This window comes from Gordionus sp. m RMFG-2023, chromosome 1 (genome assembly GCF_954871325.1).
Source record: "Gordionus sp. m RMFG-2023 chromosome 1, tfGorSpeb1-WG-v2, whole genome shotgun sequence".
Taxonomy (NCBI): Eukaryota; Metazoa; Nematomorpha; class Gordioida; order Chordodea; family Parachordodidae; genus Gordionus; species Gordionus sp. m RMFG-2023.
Genome location: NC_088775.1, coordinates 11765774 through 11791520, shown reverse-complemented (window position 1 = coordinate 11791520; position 25747 = coordinate 11765774). Strand labels below are relative to the sequence as shown.

General features: G+C 28.6%; 1 protein-coding gene and 1 long non-coding RNA gene across 2 annotated transcripts in view; one reads left to right on the top strand and one right to left on the bottom strand.

Moving 5' to 3' along the window:
- LOC135922088 (nuclear hormone receptor FTZ-F1-like) overlaps positions 1-25213 on the top strand; it is a 31841-nt gene extending 6628 nt beyond the window's left edge. The window contains exons 2-5 of the mRNA XM_065456503.1: positions 14836-15427; positions 15578-17178; positions 21921-22179; positions 24006-25213. Coding sequence (XP_065312575.1) covers positions 15121-15427; positions 15578-17178; positions 21921-22179; positions 24006-24262 — 2424 coding nt within the window. The 5' untranslated portion in view covers positions 14836-15120 and the 3' untranslated portion in view covers positions 24263-25213. The remainder of the gene's footprint in view (positions 1-14835; positions 15428-15577; positions 17179-21920; positions 22180-24005) is intronic.
- Positions 8503-10400, bottom strand: LOC135922204 (uncharacterized). Its single transcript, XR_010570782.1, has 3 exons — positions 10275-10400; positions 8790-8908; positions 8503-8685 (listed from the first exon to the last, which is right to left on the bottom strand). It is a non-coding gene; the product is annotated as an uncharacterized LOC135922204 (long non-coding RNA).
- Positions 25214-25747: the final 534 nt, after the last annotated feature.

Sequence of the window (25747 nt, the reverse complement as noted above, 5' to 3'; positions counted from 1 at the left end):
TTTTTATTTAATATTAAAATAAATTACAATTTACAAATCTTAATTAATGGTAAGAAAATATACAATTTATTTATATAAAAATATAATTACACTGAAAAAACAATCCGGAGAATAGAATAACACCGAAATAAGGTATTAGAATATCTTAAAATATACGTATGCATTGATTATTTTTACAAATATTCGAACTTAGTAAATTTCTATTTGCCTTTAATAATAAGCTATTTAAAAATTTCTATCTATAGGATGCACTTACTTCTCTTCAAAAATAAGCCTACCTAGAGTGATAAAACGTTCTACAGGAGCACTTGGTGTGAGGACAACTTTATATTTAATAAGAAGTAATAATTTAATTTCTTTTTAACAAATGATGGCCCACATTTATTTTGTAAATTCCACAATGGTTGACATTTAACAAGAACATCATCATTCCTTGAGAAGGTAGTCAAAATAATTTTAAATATTAAGTTAGTTTAATTTAATTGATAATTCTATATAATATTCGCTAAACAAAAATCTTGTTACATGTACATTTAACTAAAATTTAGTACAATTATTTAAGACATATTATGTGATAATAATATTACAGAGATGTGTTCCTATAGCTTGACTGTGAATGACTTAATTACTGAAAATACATTTTTTGGAAGGCATAGAGTACTGTTAAACGGCACAATTTGGGTAAGTCAAAATAATATTATGTCAGCCTCGAGATTCTACCAAATAGAGGTCTAAACCTTTCTGCCAATTATGAGCAAATCTTCAGGCTATTATTTTGGCTATCTTAATCGGGCCCTTTTAAAAATCGTCCTAAATCGAGCGGTTTAACATTACTACATAGAAACACTTCATGATATTGCCTGTACTATCAGTCTTTTCTATATGAAATCCAAAATACTTTTTGAAGCTTGGCATAGGTATTTTAACATTTAGGTTTGTTGTTTTGATAATTCTTTTAGAAAGGGACTGTACAATTTCTATTTTATTATTCTTAATCATTTGAATGCCATCCTCATTAAATCACGAGTGAGTCGGAATTCATAAATTCTCAGGGAGAGACAAGGGGAAATCCCCCTATGAAATGTCTGTTCTCGTAAATATCATTTACAGCTAATAAAAATTCCCTCCTACACCACCATCCCTCTCTCTCCCAAAAATATATTCAGTATTTCACAGAATTTGAAAGAAGAATAAGTAAAAGTTAATAATTTTTTTTAATAACGACTATAATAATTTTAGAAAAATATTTAGCCAAAGGCCTACCAATAAAATTTATGGGGCAAACACCCACATAATAGCGCTTTCCTTCAAGCAAAATCCAGGCTACGGCTATGATTCTGTAGCTGTCTGATTTATTTAACAATATTAACTATATAAAAAAGGCCCGCAGTTACAGATATTTAATCAGAATTTTAAATTAATACGTTTAATTTAAAATTAATTTATTAGATAACATATTAAAAAATAAAATAAATTATTTGAAAATATTTATAATAATATATACGAATCTTATAAAAAGTAACTAGTTACATTTAACAGTTACATTTTATAAAATATAACTAGTTACAGTAATTGTTTTCAAAAATGTAACTAGTTATTAGTCACAATTACTTTAACAACACTAGTAATTACTATAAATCATCAAATTATATAATATAGAACACACCAGGCTAGTAACCAAAGGATGGGAAAGTGGGAAATTTTCCATCCCAACGAACATTTGCCTGTTCTCGCAAATATCATGTTTAGGCTGATAACAAATCCCCCCTCATCCCCTTCCATGTAAGTGCTGTAAACGTTTCTTTAAAAAAATAAACGCGTTGCTCGCTTTTGAAAAAAAGGAACGCATTACCGTTACTCATTTGTGAAAAAAAGGAACGCGTTACTATTTATTTAAGAAGAAGTAGCGCGTTATACGTTACTTGAAAAAAAATTAAATATTATATATATAAAAAAAAATTCCACATAGATAATAAATATAAAATTATACCAAAATAATATTTTATATAAGATAAGATAAAATCTTTTTCTCTAATAATATTTTTTTTTTAAGAACAATTAATTTTCGAAATTTTGATCAGATAAACAAGAGCGAATAGTGTGCGCCTGAACACGCCTTCAACTAGGACTAAAGATGGGTTTGGGGAATGTATTAAAAATATTTAAAGAATGATCCTTATTTTCAAGAAAACTTCTTAGATTATCTTCAAAGGTATCTTCATTTAAGATCCTTATCGAAATAACTAGAAGTTAATCTGGGGTATATCTAATTTGTATTTGTTAAATTTTACGTTGAAATATTTGAATTGCAACACAATCTTCACTATCCTAGTGTGATCTAATGCCTTTAACTTTCATTTTTGGTCTAAAAAAGTTTCATATTTGGCACTAGTGCAGATTTAAATCAGCTCTGAAGAAAGAAATAACTATGATTGCCATATTTTTTATAAAATAAAAATAATTATAATATTATTAGAGAATATAGATTAACTTATCATGATTGATTTAATGTTAATTAGATTGAGAATCTTAGCTATACAAAATTCAACAACAAAAATTGGATAAATAAAATAAAATTGAAGAACTTTGTGGTTGATTTGAATTAAAAACTCGGCTTAAATTATAGTAACGTTTTGCGTTACTTTTACTCAAAATAAAGAAACGTGTTACCTTATAAAACAAAAAGTAACGAATGTATTTCCTTTTTCTTTATCATCTACGTTACTTATTTCCTTTTTCTTTATCATCTACGTTACTTATTTCCTTTTTCTTTATCATCTACGTTACTTTATAACACTTCCATAAACAATCATTTGAAAGAAAAATAAGTAAAAGTTAATAATGTTTTAAAATAACCACTATAATTCAAAATTTATAGAAAAAAGCATTTTTTCATTTTTTTTAAAAAAGCATTTTTTCATTTTTTTTAAAAAAAGCATTTTTTTATTTAAAAAAAAAATATAACATAGCCAAAGGTCTACAAACGAAAAACCTACAATAAAATTTTTGGCAGATTTATTTCTAATTTGTCCAATATCATATATAATGCATGTATTAGCAAAATTTACGAAAATAGCCCAATTTATAGCGGCTCTAACGTCGCCAAAAAATCGAATATTTTCAAAATCTGGTTTTTATTTATACATTTATTGGTAAATTAATAAATTTAAAATCCGCTATTAACTTAAATATCTTAAAAAAATTTCGTGGAGCACTCTATTTCTGGAGACGAAATATGGCACATTTTTTTTTATAATAATTAATAATTTTTTTAAGAATCTTCATATATATATGTTAATTCCTTTTTTTTTGCCTTGAAAAAAATATTTTAAACCAAAAGAAAATATATACTAACTTTTTATTCGAAAGATATTCCGGAAGTAATTTCATGGTCTTTATGTTTTATACTCTCAACACCCTGCATATTAATAAATCTTTCCTCGAGCTCGGCCGAAATTTTTGGTTTTTTAAAATTGCTAATTGCTTTGTCCTTATCATTCTGAAAAATCCTAAAATTTGTCTGTTCCAGGAATAATATCTTTTATTAGGTTCGTTCGGGTTTGGTTTCAGAAACGGATACTGCTAAGGTAGAAGAAAGTTAGAAGTGTTCGGGTTAAGTTTCAGAAACAGATAGTGTTTAGTAGTGGAAGAAATTTTTTAATTTTCAAATCAAATTATATTACGATTCACGTCAGTAATTTATTTTATTTTGCGGTAATGTTATATAAAATTATGATAATATCCGTATAGTTAAAATATTTTTTGTTCATTATTCTCTGTGGTCGAGCGCTTGTCCCTTTAATACAAAAGAAGGGGGGGGGGGTTTAGAGTGAAACATGGATATTATTTTTTTAGTCATGATGAAGGGAAGGGGACTATAAATCTCTGGCGCATGGAAGAATATATTTTATTCCTCTAGAAAAGTTATTATTTCCTTATAAATAAAAAAACTATAATTGAAATTTTTTACAAAAGAATAAATATAAATCGGTTAAAGAAACTAAAATAAAAAAAAATAACTATAGGATTTAAAAGCGCGCCGATTTAAAAAGCGCTAGGTGCTCAAATTAATTCTAAAATGGGGGGAGGGGGGAGATTTAAAAAAAATTTAATTTATATGTTAAAAAAGGTATCCTTCAAAATTTTACCAAATTTTTTTTTTTTAAAAAATATTTTTAAAATTTTAAATCTTCTTTTGCATTTTTTTAAAAATATGTTATTTTTTGTTTATTTTTTGGAAATAATAAACAAATTTTTTTTTGAAAAAATGAGGCTTTTCTCAAAAAAAAATACGAATTCGTGCAGCATTTTTTTTATGGAAATATTTTCTTTTTTAAAAAAAATTAAAATTTAAAGCGAGAGTGAAAAAAATGATAAAATAAATTATAACCTGTATTATAGTGACCATATTGATAAAATAATGTGACCAATTTTGGAGGTATTTCTTTTTTTCGATTTTAAGCACGTTTTTGATTTTTTAAATTTTATTGTTTTCATAAATCGTTGGATGAGGATTATAAAGTTCCATATCCATTATTTCCCCTCTCTCCACCCTGACTAAGGCTGCATTCATAGTGGAGACGGATCCGTTTTTACATCCGTTCCGTCAAAAGTCAAACTCATTAAAAATGATATAAATGTTCATAGACTATAAAAAAAATTGTAAGTAACGTTATAACGCTCTATAAGATTTGCCGGATCAAAAAGTCAAAATGTTTTGACTTCAAAATTTGCCGGATCCGTTTTTAAGACGGAAGGTATCGGAACGGACGCACTATGAACATATATATCATTTTTAATGAGATTGACTTTTGACGGAACGGATGTAAAAATCGGATCCGTCTCCACTATGAATGCAGCCTAACTTCGTGGTCTCAAAAAGTAACCTTCCGTTTACCGCTATTTGAATTTTAAAGATACTATGCTGCGCTGCTAACTATTGCCCCCCCTCCCCATGTTAACGCGCTATAACAAGCAGGAGGCTTCTAAACTTCCCGTAAACCAATAACAATTTACCCCAAACCTCCCTCCGGAAAATTGATTTTTCCATCTGACATTTTCAACCCGAAATATGGTCAAAATTTAGTAATATAACTGGAATTAGACTTCTGGAAATTTCTTAAAAAGTTTTCCTTTCCTATCGATATTAATTGTTTATAAAAAAGACACATACATTACAGATGTATCACATATATTGGTGGAGATTTTGCTAAATTTAACCTTTTTTCATACGCCGCAATTTATAAATTAAGATATTCTCTATAAGTGAATAGCGTTTTTTAACATGTAAAATAGATTAACATTATAGTTTAAAATACCATCTACGGCATGTACCGCTTTACTATATAAGCCACTTGAGGGGGTATCGCCATCACCTTTTTCTTTCTTCCAATATTACTCTCTTGGATTGAGTAATACGTTAACGTTACCTTCACTGCTTTATAAAAAATGGGTTTTTTTTTATTCTCCGCCGCGAATTGTCGTTAACTATCAATGAGGGATTATCCTTCACAGTTAACTTGAATTCGCGGTGAAAATTCAAAATATGCTCTACTTCTGTATACTTCGCCGCGAATTCGCTATCTATGAATTCAGGTTAATACTTTACCGCTCTTCTCTAAGAGTATTTTAATATACTTAATTTTAAATGTCATCTACGTTTACGTTGCTTTCTTCGAACTAACTTTACTTTTACATCTCAGTAACTAATATTTTAAAAATATGTTAACGATATGAAAATATTACATTATTTTTTTTTAAATTTCACTTAATTATTAATATTTATTTATTATTACTAGTATAAAACTTTTTTTTAATTGCCATTATAATTATTATAACACATTATCGTAATTTTTTTTTGATTTTAATGGCGCAGATATCAATTTAAATTTGCCAAACCATCTAGTAAAAAAAAAATCATTTACTTGTCTATTTCGATTTTTAAATCACTTTATTTATTTATAACGATGGAATTATGAATAATTTTAACATTCGGTGTTATGATAGATTGATCATTACATAACTTATACGATAATAGCCATTTTACCCGAATTTGATACGGGAGGAAATCTTTTTCTCCCTGTCTTTGGCACATTTTCGGGGAACCAGAAATTTAAAACTTAAAAAATATTGTCTAAGCCCTGAGATTTTTTCTCCTGAATGGGCAGAAAATTGGGCATTTATTGGCTTGCGTACTATTATTTTTTGTTCAAAATCTTAATTTAAAATTTAAGAAATCGATTAGTTTAACAACACTAATAGTGACGATTTCTACCTGTGGTCACCCTCACTCACCATTATAATTAATTATATTTAAAATATTTCTTTTTATCTTTTATTAGTCATATTTTTTTTCAAAAAATACTCACGTATTATAAAAAAAATCTAATTTGAAAAATGCAAATTTTTTTTTTGTAAAATTTATAAAATTTTTCTTAATAAAAAAAAGTTATAAAAAATTAATTTTGCGGATTTTATTGAAGCGGCAATTTTAAAAACACCGAAATCTAAAAAAACGCTTGAAATCGGGAAAACGTAACATTTTGATTTGAAGAATTGAAATTATACGCGAAAATTGAAAAATGGGAGGGGAGTTATATGTAGAATTATTAAAAAGCAAAAATGACCCAATATAGATTTTAGCCAAAATAATATTATGTAAGCCTGGAAATTTTGCTCAGAGATGGATAGGTTTGGATCCTCTATTTACCAAATCTCGAGGCTTAAATAATATTATTTCGGCTAAAATCTTAACCCGAATCGGGCTTTTTAACAACCCTAGATATATGGTTATTTTTGATATAAAAAAATATATTTTTATAAAATACAGAAAATTCAAGGCGAAATGCGTTTATTTTCTCTTTTCGTTTTAAAAAACATCATTTTGTTAAAAATATAGTTTTTAATATTAATCGTCAAACAACGAAGATAAATTTATTTTTGTATGAACAGGATATTTTTTTAAAAAAAATTGAAATAATGAGATGATTGGAAAATTTGATTTAAATTTTTTTATTATGAATTCATTTAGATTTAATAGATCTTTCTCGCTAAAGCGTTAATCAGAGTTTGAAAGATAAAATTTTACCTAAAAATGCCAAAATCTTTTACTAAATCCAACCAGCAAAAAATCTTTCATGATGAAAATCCTATCAAAAATTGGTGCTGAATACACGGATCAATTTGATATAGAATCGTGCAAATAACATTAATTTACTTTTCTGGCATCTCTTTCCTTCGCTCCTATCACATTGTTCTTTAATAGCAGCTATGATTGCGTTAACCCCCATCACCCTAACCCTAAATGATTCGGTTATTTCGCGTCTAAAACTTTGTTCATTTTCCAAACGCTTCGTAGTTTTAGTTATATGCCGCTTCCTCCCACCCTCCTTTCCCTTAGTTTCTAATTTGTATTTACAATAGTATTGCTAAACGGCTCGAGTGATTTCGTTACCTAAATCTCTTGCATAATATTTTTGGCTAAAATATTTGGTTAGCCTTTTTAAAAATCAATCCGTTTAACGAGAATAAAAGTCTCGAAGAGTAATGAAAAAAAGTTTGCTATAATTAATTGCTAGGAATTTATGTTAAGTATGTTATTTGGGGCAAATATGACCCAATTTTTGAATTACTTTTTATTTTTATACTTATAAAATTTTTGATCTAACTTTAATAATATTTTTTGAAAATAATACTGTTAAAAAGAAATGAGACTCAAAAAACCTTAAACTTTTATTATTATTATTTATTCTTATTTAAAACAATAAATCATTTTTTTTAACATTAAAAAAAACTTAAAATTTGACGAATTTCTAAAAAGCTTGGACATCTCTTTAGAAAAACTAAATATTTTGTTTTTTTATTGTCAAAAATATTTACTATGTAAAATTTTTGAGATCTAAGAATTAGCATACTTTATTTATTATTTTATTTAGACTTTTACTTAGATGTAAATAGGCTCATACATCATATAAAGTTTTTTAGATGTGAAATAGTAATGGAATTAATTAAGTTTTCACATGAAATAGATTTCGCGTTTGGGACAGCAATTTTTGAAACTTGATAAACTCGATTTTAAAATATTGTCTAAATCAAGATTTTATCATTTACAGTAAGCGTGCATCGCTGAATATTTTTTAAAGAAATAATAGGTAAAATTTATAATGACCGCGTGATGTAGTGAAATGAATTATTAGATCACTATAGATGATAAATTTTACCTAATTTATTTGCTTTTGAAAAACCTAATAGATTTTGCCTATTATTTACTTGTGAAAAACCCAGAAGATGCAGCTTTACTAAATAGCCTTAGATAAAAAAAATATTTTCTTTTGGCAAAAATCTTGATTAAAACCGTTTAAAAAAAACGCGTAAATCGAGGTTTTTTTAACTACACTAATTACATAGTGTACGTTATGAATTTTGTTGCGATCAAAGCACATATAGATTCGGACATATGAAGTTCATTGCCACTAATTTATACAAATAATATAATAACGAGAAGAATTTATACAAATAATATAATAACGAGAAGAATTTATAAAATAAAATTTTTATAAGATATAATTTTATTCCTTCAATTCCACGTGGAAATAAAATTGAAATCCTTGCCCTCAGCATTTCCTTCATAATTTCCTCTTTATAATATTGATAATTCGCCTTATATTTTATTTTCGTTTTTAGAACCTATTGTTTTTTTTAATATGTATACACTTATATCGATCTTGTTATTTTTATCCGTATTTTTAAGATAATATTGAAGATTACTATAAAAGAAAGTAAAAAAAAACCAATGATTTCAGTACAGTAAAGATTCAACATAGGATGCCTATCCAAAAATTATCGTCAAAATTTTCTCCGATCATCGAACAGTTTTTCGGCTGATTCGAGGTGCATAGCCAGGAATTTTCTACAGTGGGGGGGGGGGGGGGGTAATTTTTTTTATATTAAAATGATTTTTTTGGAGCATTAAAAATTTATAAGAACTAATCATCATATATTTCTTAGAACCAATCATCATATAAAATTTAAAAACCAATCATATTTGAAAATATGATAATTTCGAACATAAATAATAAAATATTGGAAAATTCATAATATTAAGTGTAAATATAATACTGTTAAAAAATATCATAGCTATATAAACCGGTATGTAAATCGCAATAAAATATAAAATTAAACATTTTGTGATTTAAAAAGTTAATCAAAATGTCATTCGAATAATTTGTTCTGTGTTGTGGATTAAATCTTGGGGAATAAAGCTAGTCTTATTCAATCAATTTTAAGATGATTTGGTAAACCTAATATATTTTAAAGTATTTAATGTTTCCACTGTATTTTATTATCTTCAAAAATTTTTCATACTATTTAAATTCTGAAATGTTGGCATTCAATGTATATTTATATCCTAAATAAAATTTAGCTAAATAATTGATTTATCCTCAGATCAGAGGGAGTTATAAGATATAGTATTTGTAAATAATTGGATCAAGTCTTGATGAATCACAAATCGTTCATTGATTTGAGTCAAAATTAAATCCTCAGTGGAATAAAAACGGTTATTTTATAGAAATCATCAATTGAGTCTACGTTACTATAAGAACGATTTTTGTCGGTGAAAGTCGAGGCTTATAAATCTCAAAATCATATAATTTCGATTTCACCTCAACAAATAACCCAAATCTCAAGAAATTCTTGGTCGATATTATCTCATGGTTTTCTAAGTTGTAATATAATAATATTCGCGATTCTTATAACTTCAGCCTAATCCATTTTTTAAATAATATTGCATAATTGTTGTGTAATAAATGATTTATCAATGCATTCCAATGAAAAAGGCAGTCATTCTAATAATGTATCAGCTTCAGGTGAAATATCTGTTTCAGGTTATTCTGATATTTATCCAAGACAAAATAGGTTCTTTTAGATTCAAAAAATGCTATAACATCTTGATGTCGAAGCCTCCATCTTGTCGTGCTTGCTTTTTTTAGTTTCTTTTTCCCTGTAGACCAAGAAGTCTCTAATTATATTCAGCAAATTCTGTCTATTAAGATATCCGAAAATTACATATACTCTAGAAATTTTCTAATCATTTAATAGAGATAAATTAAATAAAAAAAATTTTGGTTGATAAAATTTTCTTATATCCATCAGTGTTAAAGGTTTAAATGTAAGAAAATAAACTTTAAACTTTCGTAAGATAAAATATTAATATACAAGAAATAAATATTTAAATTAATTTTAACTTTTTGCTAATATTTAGAATATAATATAACCTATTTGAAATAGAATACTTTGCAATTCCCAATTCATGAAACCCTTTATATTTTTCCCAAATTTCTTGGTCCGCAGTCTACGCAAAAAGTAAGTCAAAGGCCTCCTGTACACCTCTTTAATGCTGCGTTTAAAATTCTTATCCTAAAAATTTAAAGCGTTTTAAACACAACTTTTAAGAAACGGACCCCCCAGAACCATTAATAAATAGCATTAAGAATTTAAAAAAAAAACATTTTTTTGATCGATTTTGGATTTAGATTTGCAATACTTTCTTTTTTTGCGATGATAAAATTTGACAAACTATAAACCAAAATATTTTATCTAAACAAAAGAAAAAAACAATAGACAGATAGATCATTTTCATATCGTCGAAATTATATATCCATATAATCTTCATATTGTTGGACACCTCGTCAAGATATATAATAAAAACAAAACTTCAATTTTTGCTAGGTCTATTAGTAATTTGAAGATTTTATTTTTGAATGAGAAAGATTTTTGCTCAAATTTTATTGCCTAAAAATGCCAAAATTGTTTTAAAACTTTCAGAAATTTTTAAAATTTCTAGAATTATATTTTGGACATGTTTTAATTTTTATACTTAAAAAAAAATCTATTTTTTTTTCTTCCAGTTTCAAAAGTTTGCGAATCGTATTTTTTTTGTTGATATTTTGGACTTAGCTTAAAGGCAAATCTTTCAAACTCCGCTATAAATCCGTCCAAAAAATAAATTCGCGTGATATTAAATATTGCGGAAAACAGGACTATCGCTTGATTAGTTTTATTAAAAAAATATATAACTTTTACAAAAAAATATTGTCACTTTTTTCCCCTCTCTATGATGACTTGACTTGATTTAAAATAATCGCAAATATTATTTTTATTATAAATATTATTTTATTTTATTTTTTAATGTAATAAAAAAAACATTTTCCCTACATTTAATTTCGTGTAAAATGCCCTTGACCCGTATTGGAAAAATAATAATTTTTATATTATGATTATTTATTATTGGGAATTATTATTTTTAATTATAACTTATTCATTTTTAAATTTATTTTTTAAAGAATGCTTCTAATTATCTTCTATTTTACATTTTAAATTATATAATAATTTTTTTTAAAAAATTTTCTTTTCCTCCGCCCATTAAAAACTAATAATGACATTTTTATTTTTATGTATCACTTTAAGTATTTTTCAAAACAAAAAAAAAGGAATTTTTCCGCCTCTCGCTCAAAAATTAATTAGCGAAAAAGAGGAACGCATTGAGAGATTCATGCATTTTAAATATTTAACATAAATAAATTCATAATTATAATAAAGCCATGTTAGCTGTTGGATTTAATAAGAGACATGAAACGGAACATTCCTAACAGGAAACGGTGATCCCGGGAATGTTCCCAGAAATTTTAGAACGTTGCGAAAAATAATGGCTCAATATATTTTTTTAATAATTTTCTTAATTCCAGTTTATTTCCAAATAACAATATATATTTTACCGTTGTATTCTGAAGCTTCTACATTTCTTACTTTTTTTTCTTCTTTTAAAAATGATAGTTTTAGGATATAGAATCTATGAGGATTCAGAATATCTCAATATTATAAATTGAAAAAATGTATAAGAGTATCCACAGCTGTGAATTTCCGACAATCAAACCTTTGTGCGATTTTAATTTATAAATCCGCTTGAAAAATTAATATAAATTGCAGAGTAGTTCAAAAGTTCCCATGCAAAAATTGCCTGAAATTCGTAGTGTGGGGTATACCATAATAAACGTTGGAATAAATAGGTCTAATCAGATTTTCAAATTTAAAGATCGATCTCAGCAAATGGTTTAGAATTGAAAATTTTAAATTCCCCATGGATCCCATATCCCAATAATGACATGATGTTATATACTTAAATGTAAAAAGATTAAAACGAGTATACTTGATTTTGACAATAATTTAACTTTTATCAATCTTATTTATTAACGCAATCTATTAGTTGGTTTGTTGACTGGCAATGAGTTAAACGTGTAATTTTTAAAAAATTTGAGTAATATTATCATTATTGTAAGTGTCAGTTAACTCCTAACGCATCATATCTTCACGTTCTATAATGGACAAAAATCGGTGGCTATTGTGATCCATGATATGATATTAACTGCGAATATTTTTTGTAATTTATATAATAATATGTTGTTTTTTTTAATTTTAATTTAAATACTTTATCGTAATTAGGCCATGGCAAAGATATATCACTCGAGTTCGAAATATCAGATACAATCTTTTTAAACATAATAAAATATCCATATTATAAGTCTAGACACTAGTGTCAGAAAGGGAAACGCGCTGCAAAATATTTCAAGGAAACAGCTGAGTAAGGAAATTAAATCAAACGAACGCGTTCATCAAAAAAAAATTAACACTTTCGCTCACGCTCAAAATTTGTAACTATGTTTAAAAAATGGAATAAATTCTTTTCCGCTATGCTTTAGTTTTATAGTGTGCACAAATTGAGCGTTTGCTTTTTGCGGTACTTTTATTTAATGATAAAAGCGTAATTAGCATCGTCGATTCATTTAACTAAGGGCGATTATAGTAAACGCGTTAGTGTTATGTTCAGGTCAGTTATTTATAAAATATAGGTATTATTTATATAATGCAGCGTTTTATGCTAGCGCTAAAATAAAATTTGAAAAACATATATTTTGACGTATGTTTCTAAAATTATTAATTCTATGAGGAATCAGCGGTGATCTCTATAGCATTAAATAACGTAAAGCTTCAATATAACACTTTTATTATAAAGGAGACCTAGGTCATATAAAAAGAATTGATTTTTGAAAACTATATTATCTTCTGCCATTAATTTCTAAATATTCCATTATAAAAGATAAGTTATTTTTCGAAAATAAAGCAGACCAGTTAACGTTTTTTTAATGGTTAATAACGCCAATCGGTAATTTGACCAATTTGCGCTATATACCATTTGAAATGCAGTATTTGCGTTTGAAACGCTCAATCTGTGTTCTATGAATAATGTTTCAAATTCGCCTAAAACCATATTGCTCCGTTTTTAAAAAATATTTATTTTTTTTATAAAGAAAATAAGATAAAAGAGAAAAAATATAGATTTTTTAAAAAAAATTTTATTAATAAAAAGTTAAGAAGGTAAAAAAAAAAGTAAAAGAAAGGAAAAACCATGATCTAATTTTATTTTTAACTTTATATGATTTAGCATTTTTCTTTATTTCTCGTAAATGAAGATAAGAATTTATTTTTTTTTATCTCTTAAGCCGAGAGATACAAAAAATGAAGGAATATAATAGGTAATTACAGAAAAAATATACATACTATAATATATTTTTTTTTTAAATATTATTTCATGATATATATTTTTTTTACTAAATTTCCCTGCTTCTTCCCAATAATTTATTGATTTTTGACAATAATTCAAAATCGATAATTCAAAACAATTCTAATCTTATTTGTTTATTATTCCTGTATTTTTTATGTGTATATTTTTTTTTGAATATTATATAAATACAAATCATTTTTTAAAAAAATATTTTATTGTTACTTTTTGCGGAAAAAATAAATATAAATTGTAAATTTGGACTTAATATAATATGGGATAGATGGATAGGAATAGAATAAGGAATTTTATAATTCTTTTTAAATTAATTATCATTGTTTTTTTTAGTTTTTAAATTTCGATTTACTGCTAATTCCAAAATAATAGTATTAAGTATTTAACATACATAATACTCCTTTCTAACTTTCTTTTTGATGATAAAATGTTTCGATATTTCATAAGGAACTGAATAAACATTATATTAATAGAGCGATTTTAATAGATTTTCATTCCACATTTTGAAAAAAAAGAAGTTTAATTTTCAATTTGGTAAAATATGTTTGAGTTTGAGTGTAACTACACATAATAATTGGTTTTGGTTATTATTATATAAATTATTTAAAATAAAAAAATTTTGATACAAATATTTATGAAAGGATATTTATTACCTATGAATCATTTGACTACATAAATATTAAGAGAGATTAAGGTACCGATAATGTTGTTAAATGGCTCGAAGTCGATTTTTAAAAAACGGCTAACTTAATATTTTATCCAGAAAGATATTTCGCAAACCTGAAGATTTTGGTCATAAAAGGTTTGGTCGAGGTTGAAGCAATATTTTTTCTGCCTAAAATATTGAGTTAGCCTTTTTTAAAAACCGGCCCGAATCTAATCTTTTCTTTGAACTAACGTAACGCGTTGGCCTTTCTTACGACTGGGAACCTTTATAGAAGCCGATCCGATATCCAAAAAATCATGTTCTATTTTTCTTTTAAAAACTTCCATGGATTCAATATTAATAAATCAATTAATAATGAATAGTACTATTATAATAAATTATTTACCATTAAAATATATCGGTGTATAAATTCAAAAAAAAAATACTATTAATCGAGCCGGTGTGTTATTTAAAAATTGGTATATATATAAATAACCTTGATCACCGCAACGCAGTTTCCTTTTTTTATATTAATTTATGTGTAAATTTATATTTACAGTCTCTCCTTATCAACAAACCTCATACAAAAATCGTATCGCCCATTTTAATACTTATTCATAAAGATTGAACAAGCAAAGCCGTTCGGGCTAAGAAAATCTGACATTTGTAAACTGAGAAAAAAAAGATAACGGCTTCGTTTCTCTCGATCCACGCGTTTTACCGTATTTTGCTTTTTGATTCCACACACGCGTTTTTAGCAAAAATATAGCCTACAAACGACGCACCGAGATAACGTCACCCTCGCAAAAAATAATATTCGTTTAGAGGCGTGGACAAAGGGATAATGAGCACGGTTCCGCCTTCCGTGGTCCCGACTGATTTTGCCCATCAGGATTCGCCGGACACGAAAGTTGCTGAGGAAGCTGAAACGGAAGAAGAATCTTGCCCCGTTTGTGGGGACAAAGTTTCTGGCTATCATTATGGTCTGCTCACTTGTGAGAGTTGTAAAGGGTTCTTCAAGCGCACTGTTCAGAACAAAAAAATTTACACTTGCATAGCCGACAAATGCTGCGTCATAGACAAGGCCCAACGCAAGAGGTGTCCTTTTTGTCGTTTCCAGAAGTGCTTGGACGTCGGCATGAAACTCGAGGGTAAATATATAAACATTTTTTAAACAATATATTAATATTTTATTTGTTAAACTAAAATAAATATTAGTAGTAAATTACAAAACAAATAATATTCCAATACTTAGACTTAATATATAAGTTTAAATTCATTTTTCTTTATTTAATGCTTAGCCGTTAGGGCAGATCGAATGAGGGGCGGACGCAACAAATTCGGGCCCATGTATAAGCGCGACCGAGCGCGAAAATTACAAACTTGCCGTAACCGAAACTCTAATATCAGTAGCTCTTCCAACTCTGGCAGTAGCCATCACAACGGTCTCGGCGACCATCGCAGTGATTCGATATCTTCGCATAACTACAACCCCTCGCAGCATTTATTCGACAACGGAGCCTCCAACGAAAGCAGCATGAATAGTTTGCTGCTTCACAATGGCACGTCCCTTTCGCTCTTAAATTCCCGGTCTTACTCCACTAACTTTATACACAACGCAGCCATTAACGGTAATGGCAGCGTTAACCAGAGCGGCCACCAAATTAACAACAACCACCACATGACTAACGGCCAACCCGTATTTGCCGATCATAACAACTCTCTCACCAATCCCCTACAACACCTATCTTCTACTTACAATAATATCAATCACAATAACAATAATCATATTACCGGAAATAGCAACAATAATCACATAACTGGAAATAGCAACAACAATTTATACATGGCTTGGCGGATGGACTCTGCCAACAGCAATATCGGTGACCATAACGACTCCCACAACAATCGCTACAACCACATCATCACTTCCTCCGGCCTCATCAAAGAGGAAATCTCCTTGCTTTACGACGACGAGTCTAGTGGTGCGGGTTCTCGTCATCGCTCCGCTGCCGCTTCTGCCAATTACTATGAACTCGAACCACCCTCTCTTACATCTGTTGATCTTTCCGGCTTCGGCAATAATAACAATAGTGAGAAAGGCGGCGGCTCGCCTTTTGTGGCAGTCCAGATCCCGACGCTTAGTTCGACCCAGCTGAGTCCCGAATCACGCGTTTCGTCTTCAACGCCACTCGGACCCGCGGTCTCCCTCTCCACGCCCGCTTCGGTCACTTCCGATTACCCTTCCCTCACTCCTCTGTCTCGTCATCCTCAAATTCTGAATCATCACACCAACCCCCTCCTACTGCTCGGTCAGCTCAGTGGCAAGCCACCCGACCAAGACGAGTTAAAGCGAGAACCCTGCGAAAATGAGCACGAAAATGAACAAGTGCCGGCCTCCGCCCTGCCAATGTTAGATGTGTCCGACATGTTCCTTGGAGGCATTACATCCGGTGAGGAGCCGCGTGACATAGTTGGGGATGAAAATGAAAGGAGTCCCCCATCTAACCACCACCCCGTGATCCGAACCGGTAACACTCCGCTCTTTTGCGGCGGCTCCGTTGCGAACATTAATAACGGTCACGGGTCCATTTTTAGGGGCAATGGTAGCGCCGGAGATTTTCCTCACAATTTGCAACATCATAGCATGCACCATAATCAAATTTTGAACCACGAAACGCAGCAGTTGGGATTCGATCAAAGTCAATTTATTAAACAGCTCGTTAGCACCAATACCGTAGACGATCAAATTTGGAAAGAGAATCTGTTTGGCTTCATCCATTCCCAGACTTACAATCAATGCGAGGTCGACCTATTTGCTCTCATTTGCAAAGTTCTCGATCACAGCTTGTTCACTCTCGTAGATTGGGCTAGGCATAGTTATTTCTTCAAAGATTTGGAAGTACATTTTACTTCTTTTTTTTAAAAAAAATTAGTCGAATTTGTTATTTTTATGTTTTATCTTTATAGTATTGGTAACCTAATTTTGGCTTCACAAAATAAAATTTGCCCGTCTTTCAGATAGGTTAATCTGTATTTATTTAATGATTTTTTGGGGCAAAAATTTTACCTCCTAACTAATATTAAATTCAAAAATAGGTCCTTCAATAAATGTTGGAAGATGTCGCTAAAAAATCATGGCCTCTTTTTAAAAAAAAATTTACGCTTGTATTCAAAAAAAGAGCTTTTTTTCTATGGTAGAAATAATTTTTTTTAGAATTCTGGAACTGAAACCTGCAATACAGTGTCATATATAAGAACCGTCGAATCTTCTTTTTCAAATAATATTGAAACCAGGGAATTCCTTTTCCAAATTTTCAGGAGCGGATAACACAAAGTACAACTATCTAAAAAAGTATTTATCTCTTTTGTGATTCATTTAAAAAAGGTTATTTCGTGTTTAAAAATCCAGATCGTTTTCCTGCTAACGGAGTTTTTAGAAACCGTCTGAACCGAACCCCTAAAAAGTCAGATTTTTTTTGTCAGTGTATTTCCAAAACTGTGATGATTGAGAATATTATATTTTTTTAATAATAAACCTAATTCAATAATTAATATAACTTTTCTGTTAAACAGCTCGATTTAGCTTTTTTTTAGATATCTAGCCATATAACCCCACACTGCGAATTTATGGCGAAATTTAAAAAATACGCTATTTTTTGTATTCTTCGCCCCGAATTCGCGACAAATGAGCATTGAATGTATTAACTTTCACTCCACATTTTAACGATGGATCGATCCCCTCTATTTATAAATAATATTTATTTTTTTAAAAAAAAAATGTATTTTTCGCTAAAAATAAACGTGCCTAAGGTAGTACCTATCAAATTTGTGTTTTCGTTTATTTTTTATTTGGATAGGTATAGGTACTGCCAAATATTTTAATATATATAAATTTGAAAAATCGTGATTTTTGGAAAGCGTCTATGGCCAAATGGGAGCTTCGCTTACCAATCCGATGGTTTTGGGGTTCGAATCCCAGCAAAGAACATGTTTTTTTCTTAATCCAACTTAATGGTTCCGTCCTTGGGGGCACGATATATAGGAAATCGGACTGGTCTTATTACATTTATATTTTTTGGTCGGTATTTAGCATATTAGATTTTTATTTAGAATATTACTGAACTTTGACTTGGCAGTATCCATCATTAACCTAACCTAATCATAATTTTTTTTCTTCTTTCGATTAAATAATTGCGTAGATGGAAAAAGGAGGAACAAAATATCTAAATATTTAACATTTGCTATTTTTTCGTCGTTATTTAAAAATAAATAAATATATAATAATGATAAAAGATTATTTTTAATGATTATTTTAATGTTAAATATAAAATATGGATCTCAATTTATTTTGCTGTAAATAATTATAAATTTTATAGGAAAAAAAATATAATGATTCTTATTTCTTATCTTTCTTTCCCGTAATAACTTTATTTATTCAGCATTTTTGCGCTACGTTGTTATATCATTATCAGATCAAAACTTCTTACATTAATATCAAAATTTAAAAAATAAAATAAATTAGAATTAATATGGTTAAAGTTATCGATATTTTAGTTTTTAAAAAAAATTAAGATTAAGATTTCATATTTTCATCTGGCTATTTTTACAAAAAATTAGTATCCCTGTCTTAATTCAATAATGGGCGGTGATAAGTAGATGACCATACTTGTAGGATCTTCAAATAGTATGATGCCACAGAATCAAAAGGTAAGCCGTATAACCATGCATTCACAGTTAGCGAGAATGCGGCGAAGTATACAAAAATGAATGTAAAATGTTTATTATCATATTTTGTACACTTCGCCGCTAATTCGCACTAACTGCGAACGCAGGGTTAGGGCTCGTTTATAGTTAACACGTATCGCTTAGGCGACGCGACACATCGTTGGTTATTTTTCAAAATAAAGCAAATAATAGAATTTATAATGACTGCGCGATGAGCATGAAATTAATTACATCGCATCGCTATTAGATTATAAATTTATAGCTATTATTTGCTTGCTTTTGGAAAAATACCCAGCGAGTTATGTGCATCGCTTAAAATATAACGCGTACACGGTTTATCTTGCTTTACCCAAAAATAACTCCTTGCCAGATGATAAAAAACGGAGCGGGTTCCTAGCTATATTTGCAGAATATTTTTCAGTTCTGTCCTAAATCTTCACAGTTTCGGGCCTGGATGTGTATTTTATATATATTATTAACTTATACTCTCGTGATAGGCTTATTAATTCTTGCCCGGCTAAAATCACCATTTAAATTGCTAGCTTTAGCTGGAGTGATCAAAAATGATAGATCACCATATAGTAATTTACTAACTGACGACCAAATTGAAAATCATTATAATCTGATGAATTTTTTAACCCTAATCTCTTCTATAAGAAATGGTTTCAGAACAAAAGTCCCGATAGGGATCGAACCTTCTACATGATGCAACCTCACTCCATATTTTACATGTCTCTATTAACCGTTCAGCCACAGTTTCCATTCAAAAAGCATCATTTTTTTGTATATATTCTATAAAAGATATTGCGTTATGAATCGGTCCGAAATATTTCCAAAAAAACCTTTAATTCTTAGGCTCTCAGTCATCTTTGACTTCTGACAGAACGGGCACAGGGGTTGCTACAGAAAATTTGAAAGAATTTTTTTTTGTATTGCAATTATGTTTCATATATTCAAATATTTATCATTTTTAGCTAGCATTATTAATTTTTCGGGTCGAGTCAAATATTCGACCCGATTTAACTCGAATAATCATCTCAAACATGTCGGGTCTTTTGGCTCAACCCGGCTAGAAGCACTCAATTTCGATGTTAGCGTTTGCATTTTGATTTCCAATTCGCAAATGTCTGTCGTAACGCTTCCCGCTTCTTTTGGGGGAGGGGTTGGAAGTGGTAATTTCTGTCGCTCGCGAATATTTATAAGCGAGGTTTTATTATTTAACTTTAATAATAAGTAAAATCTTTCTATTTAATTTTTGGTGTAAAATTAAAATGAATCCGGTTTTATCTCGCAATTTAAAAATTAAAACCCGACAAAAGCTAATAGAAGATTATAAAAGATCCTCATTTTAAAAAAATTAAAAATAAAATGAAACTTGTTTAATTTGAGTGGGGACCAAGATTTTTGCCCAATTTATCAGTATTTTCTAAAAAAATAGTAATTTAATAGTGGGACTATAAATTTTGCTCAGGGAGTTCCGAATTATCGAGACCCCAAATTAGACAAGTTTTAATTTAATATCAAACTGTTCGCATAAATATTCTCTAGGGTTGTTAAAAAACCCCTATTCTGGTCCATTTTTAAAAGCACCTGATTAAGATTTTAGCCAATATAATATTATGAAAGCCTATAGATTTTTGCTCATAGATGACAGAAAGGTTTAGACCTGTATTTGCCAAATCTCGAGAATCACATAATATTATTTTGGATAAATTTAGTCGGATCGTTATTAAAAATCGGGCTTTTTAAGAACCCTAGAAGTAAAGCAAAATACGACTATTTAAATTTTTATATAGTGCCAATTAGGTCTATTCAAATTATTGATACGTTTATTCTTTTAATAAATGAATTGGAAATAAAGTAAAACCTGTCTTATTTGGGCACCGATCGGGAGACCTAGATTTTAGCCCAACATAAACCTTTGCCCAATTTATCAATGCATTTTCTGATACATAGTGGTTGATAGTAAAAAAAAATTGGGACTTAAATTTTGGTCATTAGGGAAGAAATATTTTTTGGGTCCCACTAATCATGACCGCCAATCAAGTCGAATCTGATTATCTCAACAGTATTAAAAAAAATTTATGCAGTGTGCCGAAAAACGTTTTATTTGCCCTTTTCCCAAACGATGACCAAATATTTAATTTGTTATATTCATTTTAGCAGAATACCTTTTTTTTAAAAATATTTGACATAGTAGAGACTTTCCGAGGTCAAATATTTTACCCTACACTATCATTTATTTTTAAAAATTCACTATTTATTTAGCCATCCACATTTTGTGTTAAGGTTTAGCACCAAGTTTTCCTTTTTTAAATAATTTTAGCAAATATATTTTTGTCAATGGTTTCCAAAGGGTAATTTTTTTAACAAAAAAGAGAAAAAAGAAGAAGAATATTAAATGATGACCCATCACGTGATTTTTAATTGGTTAATCGATATGATTTAAATTCGAGCCCGTATTTTTAAAATCATACGAATTTATGGTTCGTTTTAAAACTGCAGGTCTAGTATTAGCTTAGCAGATATACTTCTTTTATATTATATTTCACTTCATAAGCCTCGATTACAGATCGAATCACGAATTATTCGTAGATTCCTATAGACAAATTCGATAAGTTTTACATTCCTATTCGTAATGAATAGTAAAATTCACAGTATCTTGTTTAAATAATAAATTATAGTAAGACTTGTCTAATTTGGGCTTTTGATAATTCGAAGCATTTTATCCTACTTTTACATATGTGATTTTTATCTAATTCATGGATTTTCTCAATTTAACTGCTTACTCAAGCGACCCCCCCCCAACCATTGGTCTCAGATTTACACCCCAACATTTTTATTATTATTGGGGGCTCCTCCAAAAATGGAAATTCTAATATTTAAAAAAAAATTTAAAACGCCAAAACCAAACAGGTCAACGATCAGATGAAACTGTTGCAGCATTCTTGGAGCGAATTGCTCATTCTAGATCACACCTACCATCGCATTTATAACGAGCTGCCGGAAGAAATGCTTTTACCGAACGGGCAAAAATTTGACCTGATAACCATATCCCTACTTGGGTTTTCTACCTTGGCTCATCACCTGCACCAATTCATGTCCAAGCTTAACGACCTAAAGATGGACAAAAACGAATACGTTTCGCTTAAATTCTTCGTCTTACTTAATCCTAGTTTTACATTTTACCAATTTTGATTTTTTTAAAAATATATTTGTCCCGTGGTATGTTTATTATATAAGATAATCGGAAGACGGGGACATATATCCTCGTCTGAGTATTATAGTGTTCTATATCTACATTTTTTTTATCAAAATTTATTTCTTCAGTGCTTTATTCCTACATATCAACAATAAGAAAAATATTAAAATATAATTTGGAATAATCCTTTATATTATAGTTGTTAAATTAGTGTTGTTAAAAGCCCAATTTGAGTCGATTTTTAAAAATGGCCCGATTAAGATTTTAGCCAAAATAATATTATGTAGGCCTAGAGATTTGGCAGACAGTTCAAACCTTTCTACCATGATCAAAATCTCTAGGTTTAAATAATACTATTTCGGTTGTAATGTTAATCGGGTCGAATGCTCTCCGTAAAATTATTTTTTAAAAAAATGAATAGAGCATTATAATACTCATCCGACGATATATTTTAGAATTATCTACGATATAATATTGAGTGAGATTTGTGTCATTGATAAAATTCTTAACCGGAAAATTCTACCTTTTGATCCCTTTTTTTAAAAAAAAAAGAAGAGGTCATATTTATTCTTCAATAGTCAATATTTAAAAAAACAGGAGATACTTTTAAATATGAGGGGAAAATGTCGGGGGGGGGGGCTTCATTGACCCACGTTTTTAAATTAGATTTTTATAACTTAAATGATTAATAGCGCCGATTTATTTAATTCTGAAAAACCTTTATTTTACCGAAATCGTAATTGCAACATTTAAATTAAAGTACCTTTACCCTACGAATTTCATACTATGTCCCCATTCTATAAAATTTTCGAAATTAATACAATTGGTAAAACAGATGATATAAAATAAATGAATGCGCCAGAACTATCTGGTATGGTTTTATAGTCTTAATTTATTTTCTCGCGCAGATTATTTACACACGTGACACTTTACCAAATTTTTAGTTGTTTACAATGAAAAAAAAACAATGTAACGTGTAAAGTTTTCATAGGTCAATTTTTATATTATGGATTAGCCATTTGAATTTCTAAATAAATATTTATTTCTGATAAATGTTGTTAAACGGCTTGATTCAGTCAATTTTAAATTAAAATATTATTACGAAAGTCTCAGGATTTCGATAATAAGATGTCCTAACCTTTCTTCCATCATTTAGCAAAATCTCCGTGCTTGCTAATATTTTATGGCTAAAATATTTGGTTAGGCGTTTAACAACACTTGATATCTATTCTCTAACAACATTTTAAAATTAACTAGATTTTTATTTTACGTATTACTACTACAACACCACAAATATAGTTTTTACAATTTTAACCATATGTGATATTATATCATGGTATATTTTTTGGCAAAATATAATTTTGATAATTAGTTGATAGGATCTTAAAAATTTATATCATTTATAGGGTGCGCTTTTTTTAAATTTTTTATTTTAATTTTGTCGGTATTATGTCCCATTATGTATATGAGGTCAGCGTGGTCTGTGGAAGTTTTTGATAGAGTTTCTCGGCCCGTTAAATAAATTTTTACAAGTTGTTCGATCCGGTTTATAAAATTTTTTTTAATGAATGATAAACGCTTAAAATATTTTTTTATTTAACCAACTTTCTGCTCGCAAATAAAATATTTCCCGCGAATTGTTCGCTCAAAATTTTAAAAAAAGCGCCATGCAAATGATTTAAATTTTATAGATTCCTCAACAACTTATTGCATACTGAATTACTTTAAATTACTTGTTGCCGTATGACATAATATTATTGTTTAATCTTATTTTTTTTCTCTCACTTTATAAAAAAAAGCTGTACGTGGCCTACAGAACAGGAAGTTAGTGGAAGAGGCTCAAGACAAAATTCATTCGGCTCTCATGATTTATTCCTCCCTCAATTACCCCCTGATAAAAGACAAATTTTCTCGCATAATGGCGTGTCTTAGCGAAGAGCTCAGGTTGATCAGTCTTAAGGGTGAGGAGTTTTTGCATTTCAAACAAAATACCGGTAATTTACCTCCTCATACCCTGTTAGTCGAAATGTTAAACGCAAAGAAGCGACGAGTCTGATATAACCCCCTCTCCCTCATATTTACTTATTTAGCCTATTATTCCTTTTTCAAAAGAAAGGATATGATGACATTTTTACAAATCACTCCCCCCCCCTCTAACATCTGTATAACAAACATTGCAACTACACTAGTTATAATCTCTAATGTGGATATATAATTTTTTTTAAAAAAAATGCAAAAAAATCCTACAATTTTAGTGGAGTAAAACAAACAGCAAAAAATTATATTTTTTGATTGCACAAAATAACATATTTTTACAAAAAAAACGAGCATTTTTATTATTTTATTTATTGATTATTTTTTTAAATATTCAAATTATTTAATATCTTGCTCTGTATTCTCCTCTCTATAAAAGTAATAACGGCCTATGTAGTAATATCTAATATGATGTTTCGTTCGCATGTAAAACACCCATCTATTATTTAAAGGAACTATATTAGTATTGCGCATGCGCGGATTCGAACATGCAGAGCATTCATTTTATTATACTTAAAAATATCAAATTTATTACGCGAAGAACTTCGATTGGATAACTTTATAAACAAAAAATCAAATCTCTTATTTTATAGTGATTTTTTTTACCTCTATATTATCTTGCACTATTCAAATTTTTATTAAAAATTGTGTCGCATTTGGCCGGATTGTTCCGCTAATATTTTATCGGTCAGTAAATAGCAAATTTCGACGACTAATGAATGTTTTTAGAAATTTTTACCCCCCCCCCCCCATCCTTGCATCATCCATCAATTTTTTTTTAAACATTACAAACCAATCGAATTCTTTACATAAATTTGGCAGCAAAACAGTTTTAATGTTTTAAAAAATATCATAATTCAAACAATTTATGCGGATATTTTCGGTAAAAAAAAGGAATTTAAATTCAACTCTAAATTTTATTTTTTTAATATAAAAACATATGTGGTTTTTTCTTCCTCATTTTTACTAACTGTATCTTCTCCTATCTAAAATTAAAATTTATAATTATATACTTTTTTTTTAAATTATTTATTTATTAATTTTTTTTTTCAAATTCTAACTTTTAACTCTGTTTTTATTTTGTTTATTTAATTTTTTTAAAAAAACTTATATTTATATTTTTTAAAAAAATTTCATTATCTTTTACAAAAAAAATTTTTGTCGATCTCTTCAATTTTTATAATTAACCTTTTATCTTATCTAAATTAAAATTTACATCATCAATCCAATGGGGGAGAGGGAAATGCCTAATAACCAATTTACTAATTTGGAAAAGCAATCTTTAGCAAGATTATAATATATTTTTTTTTATATAAAAATATTTCAACAAAAACACCTATGATCAAATTCAATGCATTTTTCTTTTCATTATCCGTAATAATTATTAAAAAATAAGATCCCAAGTGAGATATTATTTCTTGGTTTTGCCGATTTATATGACGTTTAATCCTTAACATAACTTATTCCAAGCGTTTCCTGTATATAGAAGAGTTATATTTACATTTAT